At 41.1% G+C, this 17253-nt stretch overlaps 1 protein-coding gene across 2 annotated transcripts in view; it reads right to left on the bottom strand.

The window, feature by feature from the left end:
• The window catches only part of SLC9A7 (solute carrier family 9 member A7), a 104311-nt gene that overhangs the window by 44624 nt on the left and 42434 nt on the right, over positions 1-17253 (bottom strand). For both annotated transcript variants that reach the window (XM_034757902.1, XM_034757903.1), the window contains exons 2-3: positions 1877-2076; positions 649-726 (exon numbers count right to left, since the gene is read on the bottom strand). In XM_034757902.1, the coding sequence (XP_034613793.1) occupies positions 649-726; positions 1877-2076 (278 nt within the window). The remainder of the gene's footprint in view (positions 1-648; positions 727-1876; positions 2077-17253) is intronic.

The raw sequence follows: 17253 nt of genomic DNA, 5'->3' as shown, positions 1-17253 counted from the left end.
CAGCCTTCCACTCTGGGAGGAAATAATATTTCCAATCTTACTATGTAAATCTTCTGTAATATTTAAACATTTAATATAAGTCCCACCTGAATCACGTTTAAAACCTTGTGGGGCTTGTTGAGACACAGCTTTATAACCAGATGCTTGTGTGACTAATGTAACAGAGGGCCAAGAGTTTAAAAGGAAAGTAACTGTAGGTGATAACCCCAAGTCACAAAGTGCAGTCCTGAATTCCCATCCTCCAATATTCAGAGGTGTTCAGATCGCAGTTTAAGTTTGGGCCCATCTCTCTAAAAGTAACTCACTGAATGCATACAATGCAGAGGAAAACCAGACAATTCACTGGAATATATTGTTTAAGTTTATCTTGCTTATTCAATAGCAATGTTGAGGGGTAAATAATGTAAGAAAACACGTAATTAAAACAGCATTCTATATATTTGGTAGTAAAATAATATAACTTTCTCTTAAAACTAGCCAACTGTTTAGAAACAATGGACAAGACTTTCTAGCTTTGCAAGAGACACCACAAAAGAGACACTTGTGCTCAGGACTGCGGCACTAATGGAGATTGTACTCTAGCGGTTAGTGATGCAGCATTAGGCCGAAAGTGTCATGGTTACATTCTCAGGAAGTGCTTACGCTTACCTTCTTCAAGCTGTACCCAGCATGGAAAATAATAGGAGGCAACAGAATGTTGAAGAAAACTTCTGGGTCAAATGTTACCTTAAAAAAAATGTAAAAGCCTATTTAAAACCAAAAAAAGAACAGAGTACACAGACAGCAGTTGCCAATAAAATCCTTACAATTTTACCATTGGAAGTAGTTAATGTTAAACAATTTGCTAGGTATTTTCTTTACTACCCATGAAGTAACATTATATATGTGCAAAGGCAAAGAAATTAAGATTTTAATAGAGACCACTGTATTTGGAGAACTTTGGTATAACAATATATTCAGGGTTCTTCTAAAAAGTTTAACAGTCCCAACTGGCGGCCCCCCTCCTTAAATGAACCAGAAACACAGAAATTTAGATTCAAAAGGTGCTGCATAAAGCCCCTTATCATGGTATCAACCATGATGTTTCTGCAGATTTCTGGTTCTTATTTGTAGCGCCAACTCTATTTACACCTTTTGCATATAGTTACCATATGAGTAAGTCACCCAAACCACAGGCGTGCACGTACACACACACACACACACACACACACACACACACTTTTCTTCAGTGGAAGTTGTAAGTGTCAAGTCCCAATGAAAGCCAGGCCAAACTGTTCAAGGCAGCAAAAGAATTTAAAATTAAAGATACACCAGCGATTGTAAAAAGTCAGTGATCAGTACTATTAGAAAACTGTTGTGTCTAACTTAGGGTTTATATGTAAACTCCCAGTTTCAGATATTTTACATTTGATGGAAAGGGGGAGAAATGAAACTAGTTTTTCCTTGAACATAATAGAACTAAAAAAAATAGAGAAGAAAAATCAAAGATGCTAAGTGTAGAAAACTCCCTGTACTATAGGACTGAGTTGGATCTCAAGTAGCAATTAGTGTCTTGACGTTGCTCCATAAATGTTAGCTAATTATACAGAAATGGCTTTGGTTATACTGAGCATACATTAATTCTTGAACTGTTATGAAAGGACATGTGAACACTATGATACAAAGAAGATACAATTTTGCCAATGAATGCTATACAGAGGACACTTTTGAATGAGTTTAAATAATTTAGTTCTATTACATCTGGAAATACAATACTTAATATCATACCATACACTCAGTTTGGAGGAGAAGAAGGGAAATGTGGGTAAAAGGAGCAGCGTGAAATAGGAAATGTCACCTATGCAGCAGTCATTCACAAAATCTCAACTATCCTTACCTTTCGCAACATGTCATTCTGTTCCACGTTGTGTATTTTTCCAGGGCTTATTTCTCCTTTAAGGGTGTACTCAAAAAACTTTCCACTGACATTGACCAACAGCGTTGTAAATGGTCTGTCCTCCTGCGAGCAGCTGAATGGCTTGTCATGGCCACTGCTGGAGGGAGAACCGTATCTCAAGATCACTCCAACAATGAGTCCTGAAAGATAAAATGTTTTTAAGAGTCTGTAATAACATGACTCTGGCATAAGCTGAGAGTTTCTAGATTCAAGTATCACTCAGTGCAAGGGTACCTCGTGGCTACACACATACCATGCACATATTTTGTAGTGACCGACTGTTATTGCTGTTTCTAAACTAGGAATGCTCAAAGCAGGTCAGGATTAAAGATGCTGGTTTCAATTTAACTGAATAGCAAAATTATTTCTTTCCATGTACTCCTCTATCATGGGGAATTATTCAGAATTGTGCTGAAAGCCATATAATTGTAAAATACAGAAAATAAATCACTTTACATTGGCAACATCCCACAGAGATACCAATGCTAACAAATACCAGTTTTAAAATAGTTTGCAAGTTATTTAATTGAAACATACTATGGCAAAATAGATACATTTTTATAGAGTAACATGAAAGCATCACTGCTATAATTCTGCAACCAGCATCAGAGAGAGAAAAAAGAGGGAGACATTCAGTGCATTGCAAATTTAGCAACCAATCATCCATACAATATGCACCAGGAGCCAGCTGCACTTCAGCAAGGCCATTTGCTGCAAAGGATTTCCATTTCAGTTAAGAACACGTCTCCATCTTTCACAAAGGTGAAAATAAACACAGTAAGATGGTGCATTGCTCATACAATACGTGGAAGGGAACGTGAAAACTGCTCTAAAGCTTTAGAGGAAGACAAATTACTCAGATAGCCCAAAGAAAACAAAAACTATTACTAGAGAAAGATCTATAATAGTACAAAGCAGGAATGATTTGTACCCTCTCAAAATATAATTTAAGGGAAGGCTCATGCAAGGAGGTTGGATAATCACAGAATGGGATTGTGATTGTGCTCCGTCTCTATCCACTATCTATTATGCTCTAAAAGAATGAGATTTTAATCCAGCACTGAGAATCCACAGGAACGATCTCAGTATGAACTGTGGTCAGCAAAACCAAGCTAAAAATATAAAGTCACCACTATTCTTGTCACGGGAAAGTGAACAAATTGCCACGGCTTTGGGTAAGGTGGTTATTTCGAATATCACTTGTGTCTAGCCACTGTTCCGGGTGCCAATTGCAAGGTGAAGATGAAGATAGAATTTATTGATAAAAGGGGTGCTTTGGTCAAAAGTAGTAAGAAACTGAATGGCAACCTCAGGTCATCTTTGCTCACTGTGGGCCCGATCCTCCTTTTCCCTGCCCCACAGAAGTTTGTTTCCCCTAGACTGCAGCCAACTGAAGTAAATAAAAAATAACAGCCAAAGGAAGGATGAGATAACAGAGAAGCTTTTTATTTTTACGGCATCAATCTTTAAAAAGGTCAAAAAGGAAAGAACCTTGTCCTCTTAAATACATAGTAGAAATGCCAGATTTCATTTAGTAACCAATAGCATACAAGATCACTGGAATAAGTCTCAAACGCCTTCATACACAGAGTCACACATGAACAGCATAGTCAGCCTCACATCCCACTGTTTTCATAATCAACAGAAAGTGCTGGCAACTGAGAAACTGAAAAGCATTGATAAAGGTTGTTAATTGTATTTCCCAGGCTTCTTTTGCCTGCATCCAGAAAAAGAGAAGAATTTATATTGAAAAATTGCTATCGTACAAGCAAAGCAAACTGGTCTTATGATCTAGCAGCAATTAACTGTTATTGAAAAAATCCCCAAAAGGTCACAAAAATTCATGAGACTGATTTCTTATCAACACCAAACATTCAGGCAATTATATTTCACATTTATATAGAACTTTTAATCCCCAATGATCCCAAAGCATTTTACAAACTACACAGAGGACACAAGAGAAATGTGGGGCGGATGGCTACAGTCAGTCAACATATAGCACCCTATACGACAGTTCAGGTAAGGGAAATTTGGCCAAGCTTAATGGTGTAAATTCTCATAGCTTTACACAGTTGTCTCTCCTCACACTTGCAGAAAACTGTGTTGATGGAATGTGTTGTTTTATTTCATTTTCTGAGAGGATGATTTTCAACATGGATAAATAATCGTTCTAGATCAAGATAGCGGAAATGAACTGCAGTCTCACTTATTGTTTACTAAAAGTTAATAGATGCAATTTTACACAGGTAATGAAAGGAAAGAACCTCAGCAAAGAAGAGGACTCTGGCTACAGCTAGACTGAGACTTCAACTTGGAAGATTGTTTGTATTTGATTTTTGCCTGAGATGTAGCAGTGAAGTTTCCCTCTTTTAGCTAGACCTGGAAACTACCATCATCTGCTTAACTCGCTACACATAAAAGTTGGAAATCCCCCTTGCTATTGCATTAGTCAGTCCTATTGTAGTGTTGTACATAATCTTATTATAGAATTGGATCCAATCTACTTTTTTCCTGTAATCAAACTAAGGCAGTTCATTTAAAAGTTTTAGGTGAGATATTTATAACCAATATGCATCTTTTAAAAATTAAAACATACTTTGTTTAATCATTATATAGATATAAATAAAAAAATCAATGCAATAATTAAAGCAGCCACCTGGAAAGTACCTTAAAACATGCATGTATTTTTTCTGTACTAATGGAACACCAATGCTCAGCTGCAGCTGAACAGGGATTCACACAACATAGCCACATCTGGACCCACCCTCCTCACAGCACTGAGTCTGGCAACAGAAGGCAACATCAGAAACCAAGTTCTCCAAATGTCCACCCCCACTTAAAAAGTTGCTCTTCATTTCTTATCTCTGGGTTTCCATTACCTGAAGGGTGGGTGGTCAGCAGAAGTAGTGGTGGCATTTTTGTAGAAATTTTGGTGGTGCCCAGAACCCGCCCCTGCCCAAACTCCACCCCCCACCTGCCCAAGGCTCTGGGAGGGAGTTTGGGTGAGGGAGGAGGTCTGGGGTGCAGGCCCTAGGCTGGGGCAGGGGATTGGGGTGCAGGCTCTGGGAGGGAGTTTGGTGATGGGAGGGGTGCAGAGGGATGGGGTGCAGGGTTGAGGGCTGTGGGGTGTGGCTGCAGATGAGGGGTTTGGAGTGTGGGAGGGGCTCAGGGCTCGGGCAGAGGGTCAGGGTGTGGGGGGATGAGGGCTCTGGCTGGGACTGGGGATAAGGTGTTTGGGGTGCTGGAAGGGCTCAGTGCTAGGGTAGAGGGTTGAGGGTGTGGTAGGGGGTGAAAGCTCTGACTGGGGGTGTGGGCTCTGGGGTGGGGCAGGGCATGAGTTTGGGGTGCAGGCAGGCTGCTCTGGGACAGGGGCCAGAGAGGAGGACTTCCCCCAGCCCTTTCCCTGCCAGCAGCAGCACGCTCTGGGGGAGGAGCCTCCCTTTCCTGCCCCCCCCCAGCAGCACACTGTCACTGCATGTGCTCCTAGGGCCCCTCTCAGGTCCAGGAATCTCCCTCGCCTCCCCTGTGGTGGGTGCCGTGGGATGCTGCGTGCGCCTCCTCCCCTGTTGTTGCCCCTGACTGTAGCCTCACCAGGGGTGAGGGATGGGGCTGCCTCCTTGCCCAGCATGGGGCAGGAGCAGTGACGGGGGGGGGGGGAGGCCCTGTGCTGCTGGAGGGTCCTGTCGGGAAAGGGAAAGGTTTGAGGGGGAAGGACAGGCTCAGGGTCAGTCTGCCCTGGCAGTGGAAAAGGGGGGCACTAGGACCCCGCGGCAGCAGTTGCTGCAGGGAAGCAGCATGGAGGAGACAAAGACAGAGACGTTCTGCTTCGGGCCTGGAAGGCATGGGGGCAGCAAGTTGGGGCCACGGGACACTCGGGGAAGGCACGTGGGGGGGGGGGCAGCAGGTGGGGTTGGAGGGGAAGGTGGGGGGACACCCGGCCCCAAATATTGGTGGAGCTGGGCCCCTGGGTTCTGAATATTGCTGGTGCCCGAGCACCACGTGTGTATGGAACTTGCCGCCTATGAGCAGAAGCAACACAGAATGACAGAGGGAGACTGCAGAGAGACAGGGTGCAGATTGAGGAGAGTGTCATAAGTAAGGGCTAGTCTACACTAGAAGCACTACATCAGTATAGCAGCACCAATGCAGCTGCGCCGCCGTAGTGCATCTGGTGAAGATGCTCTATGCTGATGGGAGACAGCTCTCCCATTGGCATAATAAAACCACCTCTGCGAGAGGCGGTAGCTATGTTGGCGGGAGAAGCTCTGTTCACACCAGAGCTTAGATTTGTGTAATTTACGCTGCTCAGGGGCATGACTTATTCACACCCCACAGCGACATAAATTATACCAAAGTAAGTGGTAGTGTAGACCTTGCCTACGTGGAAACGGGTATAAATGAGGAAGGGACGTGGATAGGACCTCTCCTATCATTTCACAAGATCTATGGCTAGCCACATCAAAATTATTAGTATAAGTGATTAATCTACTGGGGGTTTAACAGACCGGCTAAAAGGGGGGGGGGGGGGGAAATCTGATCTTGTCTTGCAAAGAGATATTTAGAAATAGTTTGGACCCAAGACACAGGTTTTGTAAATAAAAACTTACATTAAATACCTATATACCTGCATCACTGCAAAAAAACAGACAACCCTTCACAATGTGGACAAGGTTATAGTTTATCTTTGAAATGGCAGCCTTCAAAGCCCTGAGAGGCAACAAAAGAAGCTAGTAAGGAACATTTTATTTGAATAGTGGGAAGCCAGGGAAATTCCATCCCCTTAATATAATTATACAAGAGGTGGATATTACTAGAGCTAGGCAGGAACCAGATTTTTTCATAAGAAATTCTGCAATGTCAAACTTTGTTCAGTTCCAAAATAGAATGAAAAATATTTTTTCCAAATTTCCCATTAAATGAAATTTTTAAAACCCCATAAAACCCATTTTAGATCAAAGTGTTTTGTTTTAGTTTTGCCATATCAAAATGTTTTTTGAGATATAAAATTTCAAAATGAAAAGTTATTTTGAAACAAAAATATCCAGATGTTTCAACCCCATCAAAATGTTTGTCTCCTGCCCCTCTCTCCCACAAAGACAACATTTTGTCAAAATCAACACATTTATGTGAAACGTTTTACTTACAAAAAAAATGGGCATTTTTGTCAGACAGACATTGCTCTAAAAGATACATGTGCTTTACCGTATCAGTTCAGGAGATGGATGGGCTTGTTACCAAAGCACAGAACTGGGCTCTATTCTAGGCTCTGCCACACAGTTTTAATATGACCTTGGGAAAGTTATTTAACTTTTCTTACATCTGCGAAGTAGATGTATTTTACCAAATTGGGAAAGTCAGGTGCAGAAAGGATGAATTCATTAACACTTATCCAGCATTTTGAGATCCTCTGGTGTAAAATGTAGAAGTATTTTATTTTCTGCTACGTATTCAACCTTCTACATGCCTTGGTCTGGCTTAGAGACCTTTGGGTTGCTTTCACATCTCCCTTCAGACATATGACAAATGAATCAACTCTGAAAAGATGCCACATGACATTAAGTTTACTTGCTTGTGATAGGGCTGCATGAATACAAAACTATAGAGATACTTAGTTTTAGGTAGACTGATCATTTTGATTTACAACATCAGAAAGGCTGGATTTGCAAGCCGCACGCTGAAGTTTATACATCACAAGGAATACAAATTCATCTATTAGACAGTCTCTCTCAATATATGGCTTAACCCAATTCCAGAAGAAGTGTGACAGAAAAAGAAGCCAGACTTAGCATTGCTTGATGGGAAAGTTGAATAATCCTGGTTTACTTCAGCATTAATTGCTGGCATGTTATCACTAAGCATAAATCCACTAGAGCTTTGATTCCATTGCTGTTAGATAAAGCCTTAAGGATTCTAAAAATAAAAAGTCTATGTAGCAAATTGCAGAATACGTAGTGATTCTGTTTCCTCATTATGAGGACTCTTTGGTGGAGAGTTAATTAAGAACCAGAATCAATACAGAAAATACTTGTCTGGAGGTCTTTAGGAGGAGATTTTACCTCATAAAAAGAGCCAGGAGCCTCTAGGCTAGGATCTCAAGTACAGTATTGTATTTTTGGCTATGTTTACACTGCACAATTCACTCAGGTGATTGGCACCCAGGTCACCCGAGCTTGGGGTGTGAGCAAAGCCCTGCCCACATTATCCTCATTCACCCGTACATGTTTGGGGGCAAGATGCTCATCCTTTGTGCTAAGATGCTCAGGAGAACTTGTCTGTCCTTCAAGGGAGGGGATGGGGGTGGGGGGAAATTGTGGAAAGGCACTGGAGGACTATCAGCACTCGAGTAATTTAGCCTGCATTCTCACTGCAGAGTGGGAGGATTCCAGCCTGAGTTCAAGCTGAGCCCAGCAGAGTAAACTAGCTCAGGCTTAAAGCACCTCTACAGCTGGGTCAGAGGGTATTCTGTGTGGATGGTAAGAGGGTTTGGGTTAAAACCAGTGCCTGAGTTAATTGTGCAGTGTAGACCTACCCTTCCAGTGCTCCTAACCTCAGGGGTCAAATAAGGCACCATTGCAAGAGGAATATCTTCTGTAAAACTGCTGGAAAGAAGCTAAAACATTTCTTGTATTGAACTCAGGGGAAATGGTTTGACCCAAGACTCTGAAAAGACTAATTGGCCAGAGGATATATTTGCGTTACCAGACACAGCAAACTGAGGTCTTGTCTATACTACACTGTTAAGTCGACATAAGGCAGCTTATATCAATCTAAGTGTGGAGGCGTACACACTGCAATGCCCCTCCTGCCGATTTAACTCTGCTGCTACACCAACATATCAAAACCACCTCGACGAGAGGTGTAGAGCTTATGGCGACAAAGTTAGAGCAATGCAGTGTCAGTGTGGACACTGCATTGCTTATGTCACCCTAAGTGGCCTCCAGGAAGTGTCCCACAATGCCCATCGTGACCGCTCTGGTCACCAGTTTGAACTCTGCTGCCCTGCAGCCAGGTATACAGGCATGCGTTCCTCCCCCTTTACAGTCCCAGGAATTTTTGAAATTCCTCTTCCTGTTTGCTCAGCATGGAGAGCTCCCTGCTCTCCTACAAACGGTAATTCCTATACATATACAGTGGCAATCGGTGCATTTGCATTATAAAATTAAACGTATACACAGCAATCATTACTACAGCACAAGAGAACAATACCTGGGACAGACATTACTGGAGCTTGTTGTCAAAATGCTCCTTCAGAGCCTCCCTGATTTGAATACCCCCCCCATCCGCATTGCCCTCCCACAACTCTAGTATCTGGCTGCTCAAAAGCAGCAGCCCAGCCAATCCACCTCCATGTTCCTCCCCTGCGGAAACGTCTCCCCCTTAGTTTCACAAATGTTATGCAGAGCACAGAAGGCTGCTATTATCATGGAAATATTTTCCTCATTGAGGTCTAACCTGCCAAAAAGGCAGTGCCAGTGACTCTTTAATCAGCCATTTGTCCTTATTGAATTTCATCCTATTTACTTCAGGCCATTTCTCCAGTTTGTCCAGATCATTTTGAATTTTAATCCTATCCTCCAAAGCACTTGCAACCCCTCCCAGCTTGGTATCAGCCGCAAACTTTATAAGTGTACTCTCTATGCCATTATCTAAATCATTGAGGAAGATATTGAGGAGAATCGGACCCAGAACTGATCCGTGCGGGACCCCACTCATTATGCCCTTCCAGCATGACTGTGAACCACTACTCTCTGGGAATGGTTTTCCAACCAGTTTTGTGCCCACCTTATAGTAGCTCCATCTAGGTTGCATTTCCCAAGTTTGTTTATGAGAAGGTCATGCGAGATCGTATCAAAAGCTTTACTAAAGTCAAGATATACCCTGTCTACTGCTTCCCCGCCATCCACAAGGTTTGTCACCCTGTCAAAGAAAGCTATCAGGTTGATTTGACATGATTTGTTCTTGACAAATCCATGCTGACTGTTACTTATCACCTTATCTTCTAGATGTTTGCAAACTGATTGCTTAATTATTTGCTCCATTATCTTTCTGGGTACAGAAGTTAAGCTGAGTGGTCTGCAATTCCCTGGGTTGTTCTTATTTCCCTTTTTATAGATGGGCACTATATTTGCCCTTTTCCAGTCTTCTGGAAATTCTCCCATCTTCCATGACTTTTCAAAGATAATCGCTAATGTCTCAGATATCTCCTCAGTCAGCTCCTTGAGTATTCTAGGATGCATTTCATCAGGCCCTGGTGACTTGAAGACATCTAATTTGTCCAAGTAATTTTTAACTTGTTTTTTCCCTATTTTAGCCTCTTCTGATCCTACCTCATTTTCATTGGCATTCACTACGTTAGCTGTCTAATCACCACCAACCTTCTTGGTGAAAACTGAAACAAATAAATCATTAAGCATCTCTGCCATTTCTGTTGTTATACCTCCGCCCCCTCAGTAACGGACTTACCCTGTCCTTGGTCTTCCTCTTGCTTCTAATGTATTTGTAGAATGTTTTCTTATTACCCTTTATGTCTCTATCTAGTTTGATCTCCTTTTGTGCCTTGGCCTTTTTAGTTTTGTCCCTACATACTTGTAGTATTTGTTTATATTCATCCTTTATAATTTGACCTAGTTTCCACTTTTTGTAGGACTCTTATTTTTAGATCATTGAAGATCTCCTGGTTAAGCCAGGGTGGTCTCTTGCTATACTTCTTATTTTTCCTACGCAGTGCTAAAATGATAACTTATTATTATAAGAGTCAAACCTAATTTCTGAAAAAAAAGTTTTAGAATTTACTAGGTGCAAGATGCTTTCCAGAGTTCCAGTGTAGCAATGTTCAACTTAATTCTCTGATAGCTTTTACACTGGCTCCCCCATAGGCTACAATTTTTTCATGGAGGTCACAGAATCCGTGACTTTCAAAGATGTCTGTGACTTCAACCCCGGCGGCTGGGAGCTGCAGGGTCCCATCACCTGTCGCAGTGGCAGGGAGCTGTGAGGTATGCCCGCTGCCTGAGGCAGCAGGCCCCCAAGCCACGATGGGCAGCCTCCAAGCTCCCTGGCTGCCGGGATGGGGGTAGGGGCATCCCTGGCAGTTCCCCGGCTGTGGGCAGAGGGATCCTTGCAGCTCCCTGGCCCCACAAGGGACAGGGGGACTCTGGAGTTCTGAGCCCCCATAGGTGGCAGGGGCCCAGGAGCTCCCAGCCCCCCTGCAGCTGCCCCAGCCCCTTCCCATTTTATCATGGGATATTTTTAGTAAAAGTCATGGACAGGTCAAGGGCTTCCGTGAATTTCTCTTTACTGCCCATGACCAGTGAGAGACTTTCACTAAAAATATCCATGACAACAATCTTAGCCTTATTCCTCACATATGGAAACATACAACTGAAAATTAGAACAAAAAGGCACCTCAACATTGTACGTACAAGACGCCAATAGGAGACTGAGAAGTGCAACTGTAGCACATCTTTCTTTACAACCATTTTCTGAGGAAGAGGTCTTTGGCCTGGTACATATATTTCCAAAACAACAACAAAAATTAATGTGCACTTTGAACACTCTGCACATGTCATTCAATCTAGATAATACTACGCAGTAAACCTTTGGTATATGTGTAAACTAGGTGCCAGAAAATAATGATAAAGTAAAGTTTGTTGTAATTATCACATACTTTCCTTCCATTTCTTCACACACACTTTGAAAGGCATTCCCTACAGTCCACCATAAGCTCTTAAATTACTCTTGTTCTCTTCATTATAGACAGCAGAGATGAGGCACAAGAGAGTTAAGACTTCAAAAATGAAGAGTGTGTGAAAATAAGGAATAAAACTTTAAAATGGTAACTGGGATGATTCTGAACTGTGAATCATATTAATGGTTGCAAAGGACTAGCTATTAAAGAAATACCTGCAAGTCAGCAGGACTGGATAAGCTACAGCAAAGAGCTTGACAAGAAATGAGGAAGAAAACTGCTGAAAAGGTAGTAATCATTTCTGATAAGTCTTCGGGAACAGATGAGGTGTGACGCAATTGAAGAAAGGCAAATACACTACCAGTCTTTAAAACTTGAGACTCAGACTTATACCCAGCTGTACTGTAATAACCACAACTTCTTTTAAGAAATAACAAGAGGATTTGTGTAAACACAAAGGAATCCGGTGTGCAGTAATTAGATTTCATGGGATTATGGGTTCATAAAATATACCAGACAAGCCAGCTCAAATCTTAAATTTGGGGACATCCATGAGGTTATGCCACACCATTTCCTTCCCATCTCTTCTAGCCAATGCTGAATGAAAGAAAATAAGATCGAGTATACCAAAACCTTCTTTTTTGCAGGATCTAGGAAGAATCTCTTCACCATTCAAATACTGACCCAGAGAATTTTTGTTTTTTTAAGACGTAACAGATTAGGGGGACGCAGTGGACAAAAATTATCTTGATTTCAGCAGGACTTTTGAAGCAATTTTATAAAAAAAACTGGAGAAGTTAAAAAAAAGATACCCCAAGACTATAAACAGCATAGTACAAAATATATCCTGACTTACCATTGTATGTCGTATAGTATTCTACAAAGGCAGTATAATATTTTCATTTTATATTACATATGAACTATTGTTTACAGTAGATTAGTTACATAATACAATGTAGTTTAAAAGATGCTTGACAGATACAAGCAGAAAGTAGTCAAAAAGAGTGCATTTTCATTCGGACCAATAGAAAAATGGTGGGTGAAAGGGTGTGATCAAACACCCAGCAAAAATCAGCCCTCAAATTTGCACTTTTTATTTTAATAGTCAGCAATCTGGAGAACATTGTTCATTCCAGCGTGACTGACTACCACAGTTATAAAGCATCAGAAAAAAAAAAACAGTAAAAACACCGGAAAAAGATCAAAATTGCATACCCATTATGGCAAATGTAGAGAGATGAGCAGATAAAGGGATACTAGCCACCAAAGTATAGTAATACCTATGGGGTAAAAATGATAGCCCGTAGTTATACAACTGGACTCTGCTATTTAGAAAAAAAAGTAAAGCAGAAATTATAATTATATATATATATATATATATATGCTACAGTGCAGTGGTTTTCAAACTGGGGTATGTGTACCATAGGGATACGCGAACTCTCGTCAGGGGGTACATGAGAAAAATCCTGTAACGGCAGACAGCGCATTTTATTTAGTAAAGTGGTTTTCAAACTGGTGGGCGTGGAGGAACACTTGGAGGTGTGAGCTGAGTCCCCGTTTGGAGTTACTGTTTTTGCTTGCACCCCTCCACACCCAGGCTTGCTGGAAGGCCCGCTGAGGTGAGTCAGGGGTTGCAGGTGGTGCTCCCTCCCCGAGCCCTGCTGCATAGGGCTGGCCTGAGCCACTGGATGTTGCCCCCTCCCCCACCCCGAATGTTCCTCTGCACCCCCCTACAGGGGGCATACCCTACAGTTTGAAAACCTCCAGAAGCTCTTGCTAAATGGATGGCAGAAATCTGGGGGGGGCAAGTGACCCCTCATACACCCGCTGCATGTCGCCTATTCAGATTGGGGAACTCAGTAGACTACATTATTTGGAAAGGGGTACGCAGCCTAAAAAGTTTGAAAACCACTGCTATAGTGTATAGGAAGTTGAAGACTTACAATACAAGAGACAACTGCCATCCCATACGGTGTACATGTGGTGTACTGGTACAAGCACGGAACTGTGAGTCAGGGCTCCTGAACTGGTTACTACTGACTCACCAGAAGAACTTGGACAAATGACCTCACTTAAAGAGACACCGTCAACTTACAGAGGGCAGAGAAAGTGGGAAAATCAGAATGTTTGGTCAGAAAATATTATTTATTTTTGTTACAAGTAACACCGAAGATTTCTGTAAGTGAAATAGATTTGAGAAATGCCTACTTTTTCTGTTTGTATACTTTGTAAAGCAGTTTGTGTTTACTCAATGGTTCCCCTGTATAGCAAATTCTCCCTGTTCATAAGAATCCTCCACACAGGAAAAGGGTAAGCAAAAATAGGAACAGGATTCTGAAGACAAAAGTTTAGCAGGAAAATTCAGGGGCAAAGGTAGTACCTGAAACTACTTTAAAATTGCTTTCTGAAGTTTACTAACTTTGAAGTTGACAGTGTTACTTTAACCTCTGTATTGGTTTACCCATTTGAAGAAGAATGGTTGTCATGATTAACTAACATGAGTGGGAACTAAGGGATCTGGGTTCTAATTTCAGCTCTGCCACACAGACTTCCTGTGTAATCTTAGGCGAATCTACCTCAGTTTCCCCACTGGTAAAACTGGGATAATACTTCACTTTTAAAGCACTCAGATCCTGGGACAAAAGGTGGTATTGGACTAACTCCTTCTACCTTTATTAGTTCTCATTAAAATTCATGGAAGTTTTTGTATGAGTGAGGAGTGCAGGATTTGGCCCAGTTATTATAAGAGGAGAGAATAATGCTGTTTTACCCAACCTTAGTACAACCACACTTTGAATATTGTTCTTTTTAGGGCCCCTCAGGGCCACACTCAATACTGTCTAGCTTTTCAAAGACTAACACTAGATAGTAACAAAATCTGGAGAATGTCACAGAAGTTTATTTAGCACAGAGGAGAAAAAAAAAGTCAAAAAGAGGAAGGTTCAATAGAGCAACCATGTACAACAAATCTGGAGAGGGATTAATAAAATAGAACAGAGCCTTTTCTTCCAAGAGTGAGCAAAATGGCCAAACTATAGAATAAATAATGTTACAGGTTGTGAACATTTGGTGTATGTCAACCATGGAAATATATAAATGTGGTGTATTTAGTTAACTCTAGAGACAATTATCTCAGGGGGAGGAGGGAGAGTAGCTCTCTGTATATAGGAAAACATTACAGGCACCTGCATGGGACACAGTCAAAAACAAAGATCCCTGTGGGATTAGTGCAGAAAAGAACCTGCTGAACCTAACTAGTTTTGGAAAGTCTCCCATGGGCCATCCATTCCATTATTTATTATTGTGAGATATTTTAGATTTAGAATAATTTCCTACTAGCAAGTTTTGACAGTTCATTGGCTCCAGTTGAGAACATGTAAGCCACAGCTTGAAAAGTAATGAGAAAATGAACATCAGAATCTGGTAACGTTTTATCTGACAACTATGCTTTTCCTCCAGCCATTCCCATACACAAGAATAGGTCCAAAAAATAAATATGCCATGTTTAAGATGTGATTGAAAAGTAATAATCAACCAAGTAGAAGTAGTAAAAACTAACTGCTTACAAAAAATGTTTGAAGACACTAACCTTTTATGCAAACCTAGAGCTTTACAACACAAAATCGCTCTGCTAAAAATAAGCTGGTTCCCTTGTTCCCAATTAAATACTGAATTCAGCAACTGTGAAGTTTTATCCCTTCAGTATGCAAGTCTCTTCCTTCGTTTTGAATGTACTGAGAGGTCACTCAAGGGGGATGATTCAGTAGAATTCTTAGGCTTGGATTTCATCCCTTTTCTGCTAAATTTATCAGCTCTATTTGGCACATAATAGAAATAAAATAGCAGATCCAAATTATCATTCAGCGTTTGTTCCAAGAAAAGCTATTGCCATTCTTAAGTGCTTTACTAACTAGCTGGATTATGTGGCAGTGAGGGTGGATACAGAAGTTGGGACACGGGTTTACGTTTCCATGCTCCCAGCTGGTAGGTATTATCAGGAGCAGCATTGACTTTATTTCCTTGCTATTTATGTGTGACAGTGCATCAGAAACACATGTGTTACCGTTCTTTAATTCAAGGAAACAGCAATACCATTCCATTCATTTGAATGGATCAGTATTATAATGTTATGAAATTCTGGTCTGCTTATGAAAACAAACTAAGCCTTGTGTCATGAACAGTAATACTCTGCAGTTCTCTATTGCTCCTTTGACCCGAGAAACTCAAAGCCCTTGACATAGAACTCACTCCTCTTGTTCTTAATTTGAAAGATCAGTGTATCATCTGTTACTATTTTGAGTTTACAAAACATGAAATGCATTAGTTCATTTAGGATTTCAGTCTAATGCCTCACAAAAGATTTAAAAACTAAAATTAATGTTTTGCTTGCTACTCAAGTCAAGAGCAATATAATTACAATAGACCAATCGCACCCAGCTGAAAATATTTTTCAAGTTTCAGACTTCATAATACATCAGGAGTTTTGTTATTATTTAGTACTACAGAAGTGCTTTAGGTTCCAGCTGAGACCAGTGCCCCATTATACAAGCCACTGTCAAGATTCATGTTCAGATAATCCCTGCCCTAAAGATTTTACAATCTTTGGCCCAATTCTCCATTTTGATTCATGCAATCACAAAACAGAATTGGGATCCAAACAGACAAGAGACATACACAGGAAGTATTATCTCCATTTCACAGAAGGAAAACGGAGGCATAGAGAGATTAACTGTCTTGCCCCAGATAATCTAGGATGTCTGTGGAAGAGATCTGTGAACTGAGCCCAGATCTCCTAAATCCCAGTCTTGTACCTTAACCACAAGACCATCCTTGGAAACTGGGTTATATAATAGAAAGCTCCAATCCTTCATTACTCATACTGTTCTAGAGATAATATATATTATATACTTAATCATATCTAATCAGCTAATGTGTATGCTATTGAGTGAACATCACTAGCTTTAATGTACCAGCATCAGAGAGGTTTGATTGCAAGTACTTTGGAAGCAGAGTTGATTGCTCTTGTGATGCTTTTCAAGGCTAAAATTAGTCTTCTCTATTTCCCCAAAGTTAAAGACCACATTGGTTTAAAATAAACGTTTTGCAGGTTGAAATTGCTTCCCATAATAGATAGCTTTAAAAGTTTTTTAAAGTTTATATTTATTTCATACTACACTGTTACTTTAGATTTCAAACAGACCTAGCTATTGAGTTCTACAATTCTGAGGAGATATTTAAAAGTTATGTGATCAATGAAACAGAATTAAGACCCACTTATGGAGATTTTTTTTTTTTTTTTTATAAAAACCATGCAAGAAGTCTCTGCAGTCTGATAAGCTGAGCTATTCCTTCTGACAAATGAAGCCCTAAGCATGGAAGGACTGTGACGTGTGGGTATGTCTACACTGCAGCAGAAAGCGTGCCTCCTAGTCCAAGTAGACGGACATGCACTAGCTCCACTCGAGCTGGTGCACTAAAAATAGCAGTGCAGACATTGCAGCACTTGGGCTGGCCACCAAAGCTCAGAAGAACCCAAGCCCCTGGGTCCAAGCCTGGGTGTCTTGCCCGAGCTGCCGCCCAGGCCACAATGTCCACACTGCTAATTTTAGCACACTACCTCCAGTGGAGG

This window comes from Trachemys scripta, chromosome 1 (genome assembly GCF_013100865.1).
Source record: "Trachemys scripta elegans isolate TJP31775 chromosome 1, CAS_Tse_1.0, whole genome shotgun sequence".
NCBI classification, from domain to species: Eukaryota; Metazoa; Chordata; order Testudines; family Emydidae; genus Trachemys; species Trachemys scripta.
The sequence above is the reverse complement of the archived record's forward strand: the minus strand, read 5'-3'. Positions and strand labels throughout refer to the sequence as shown.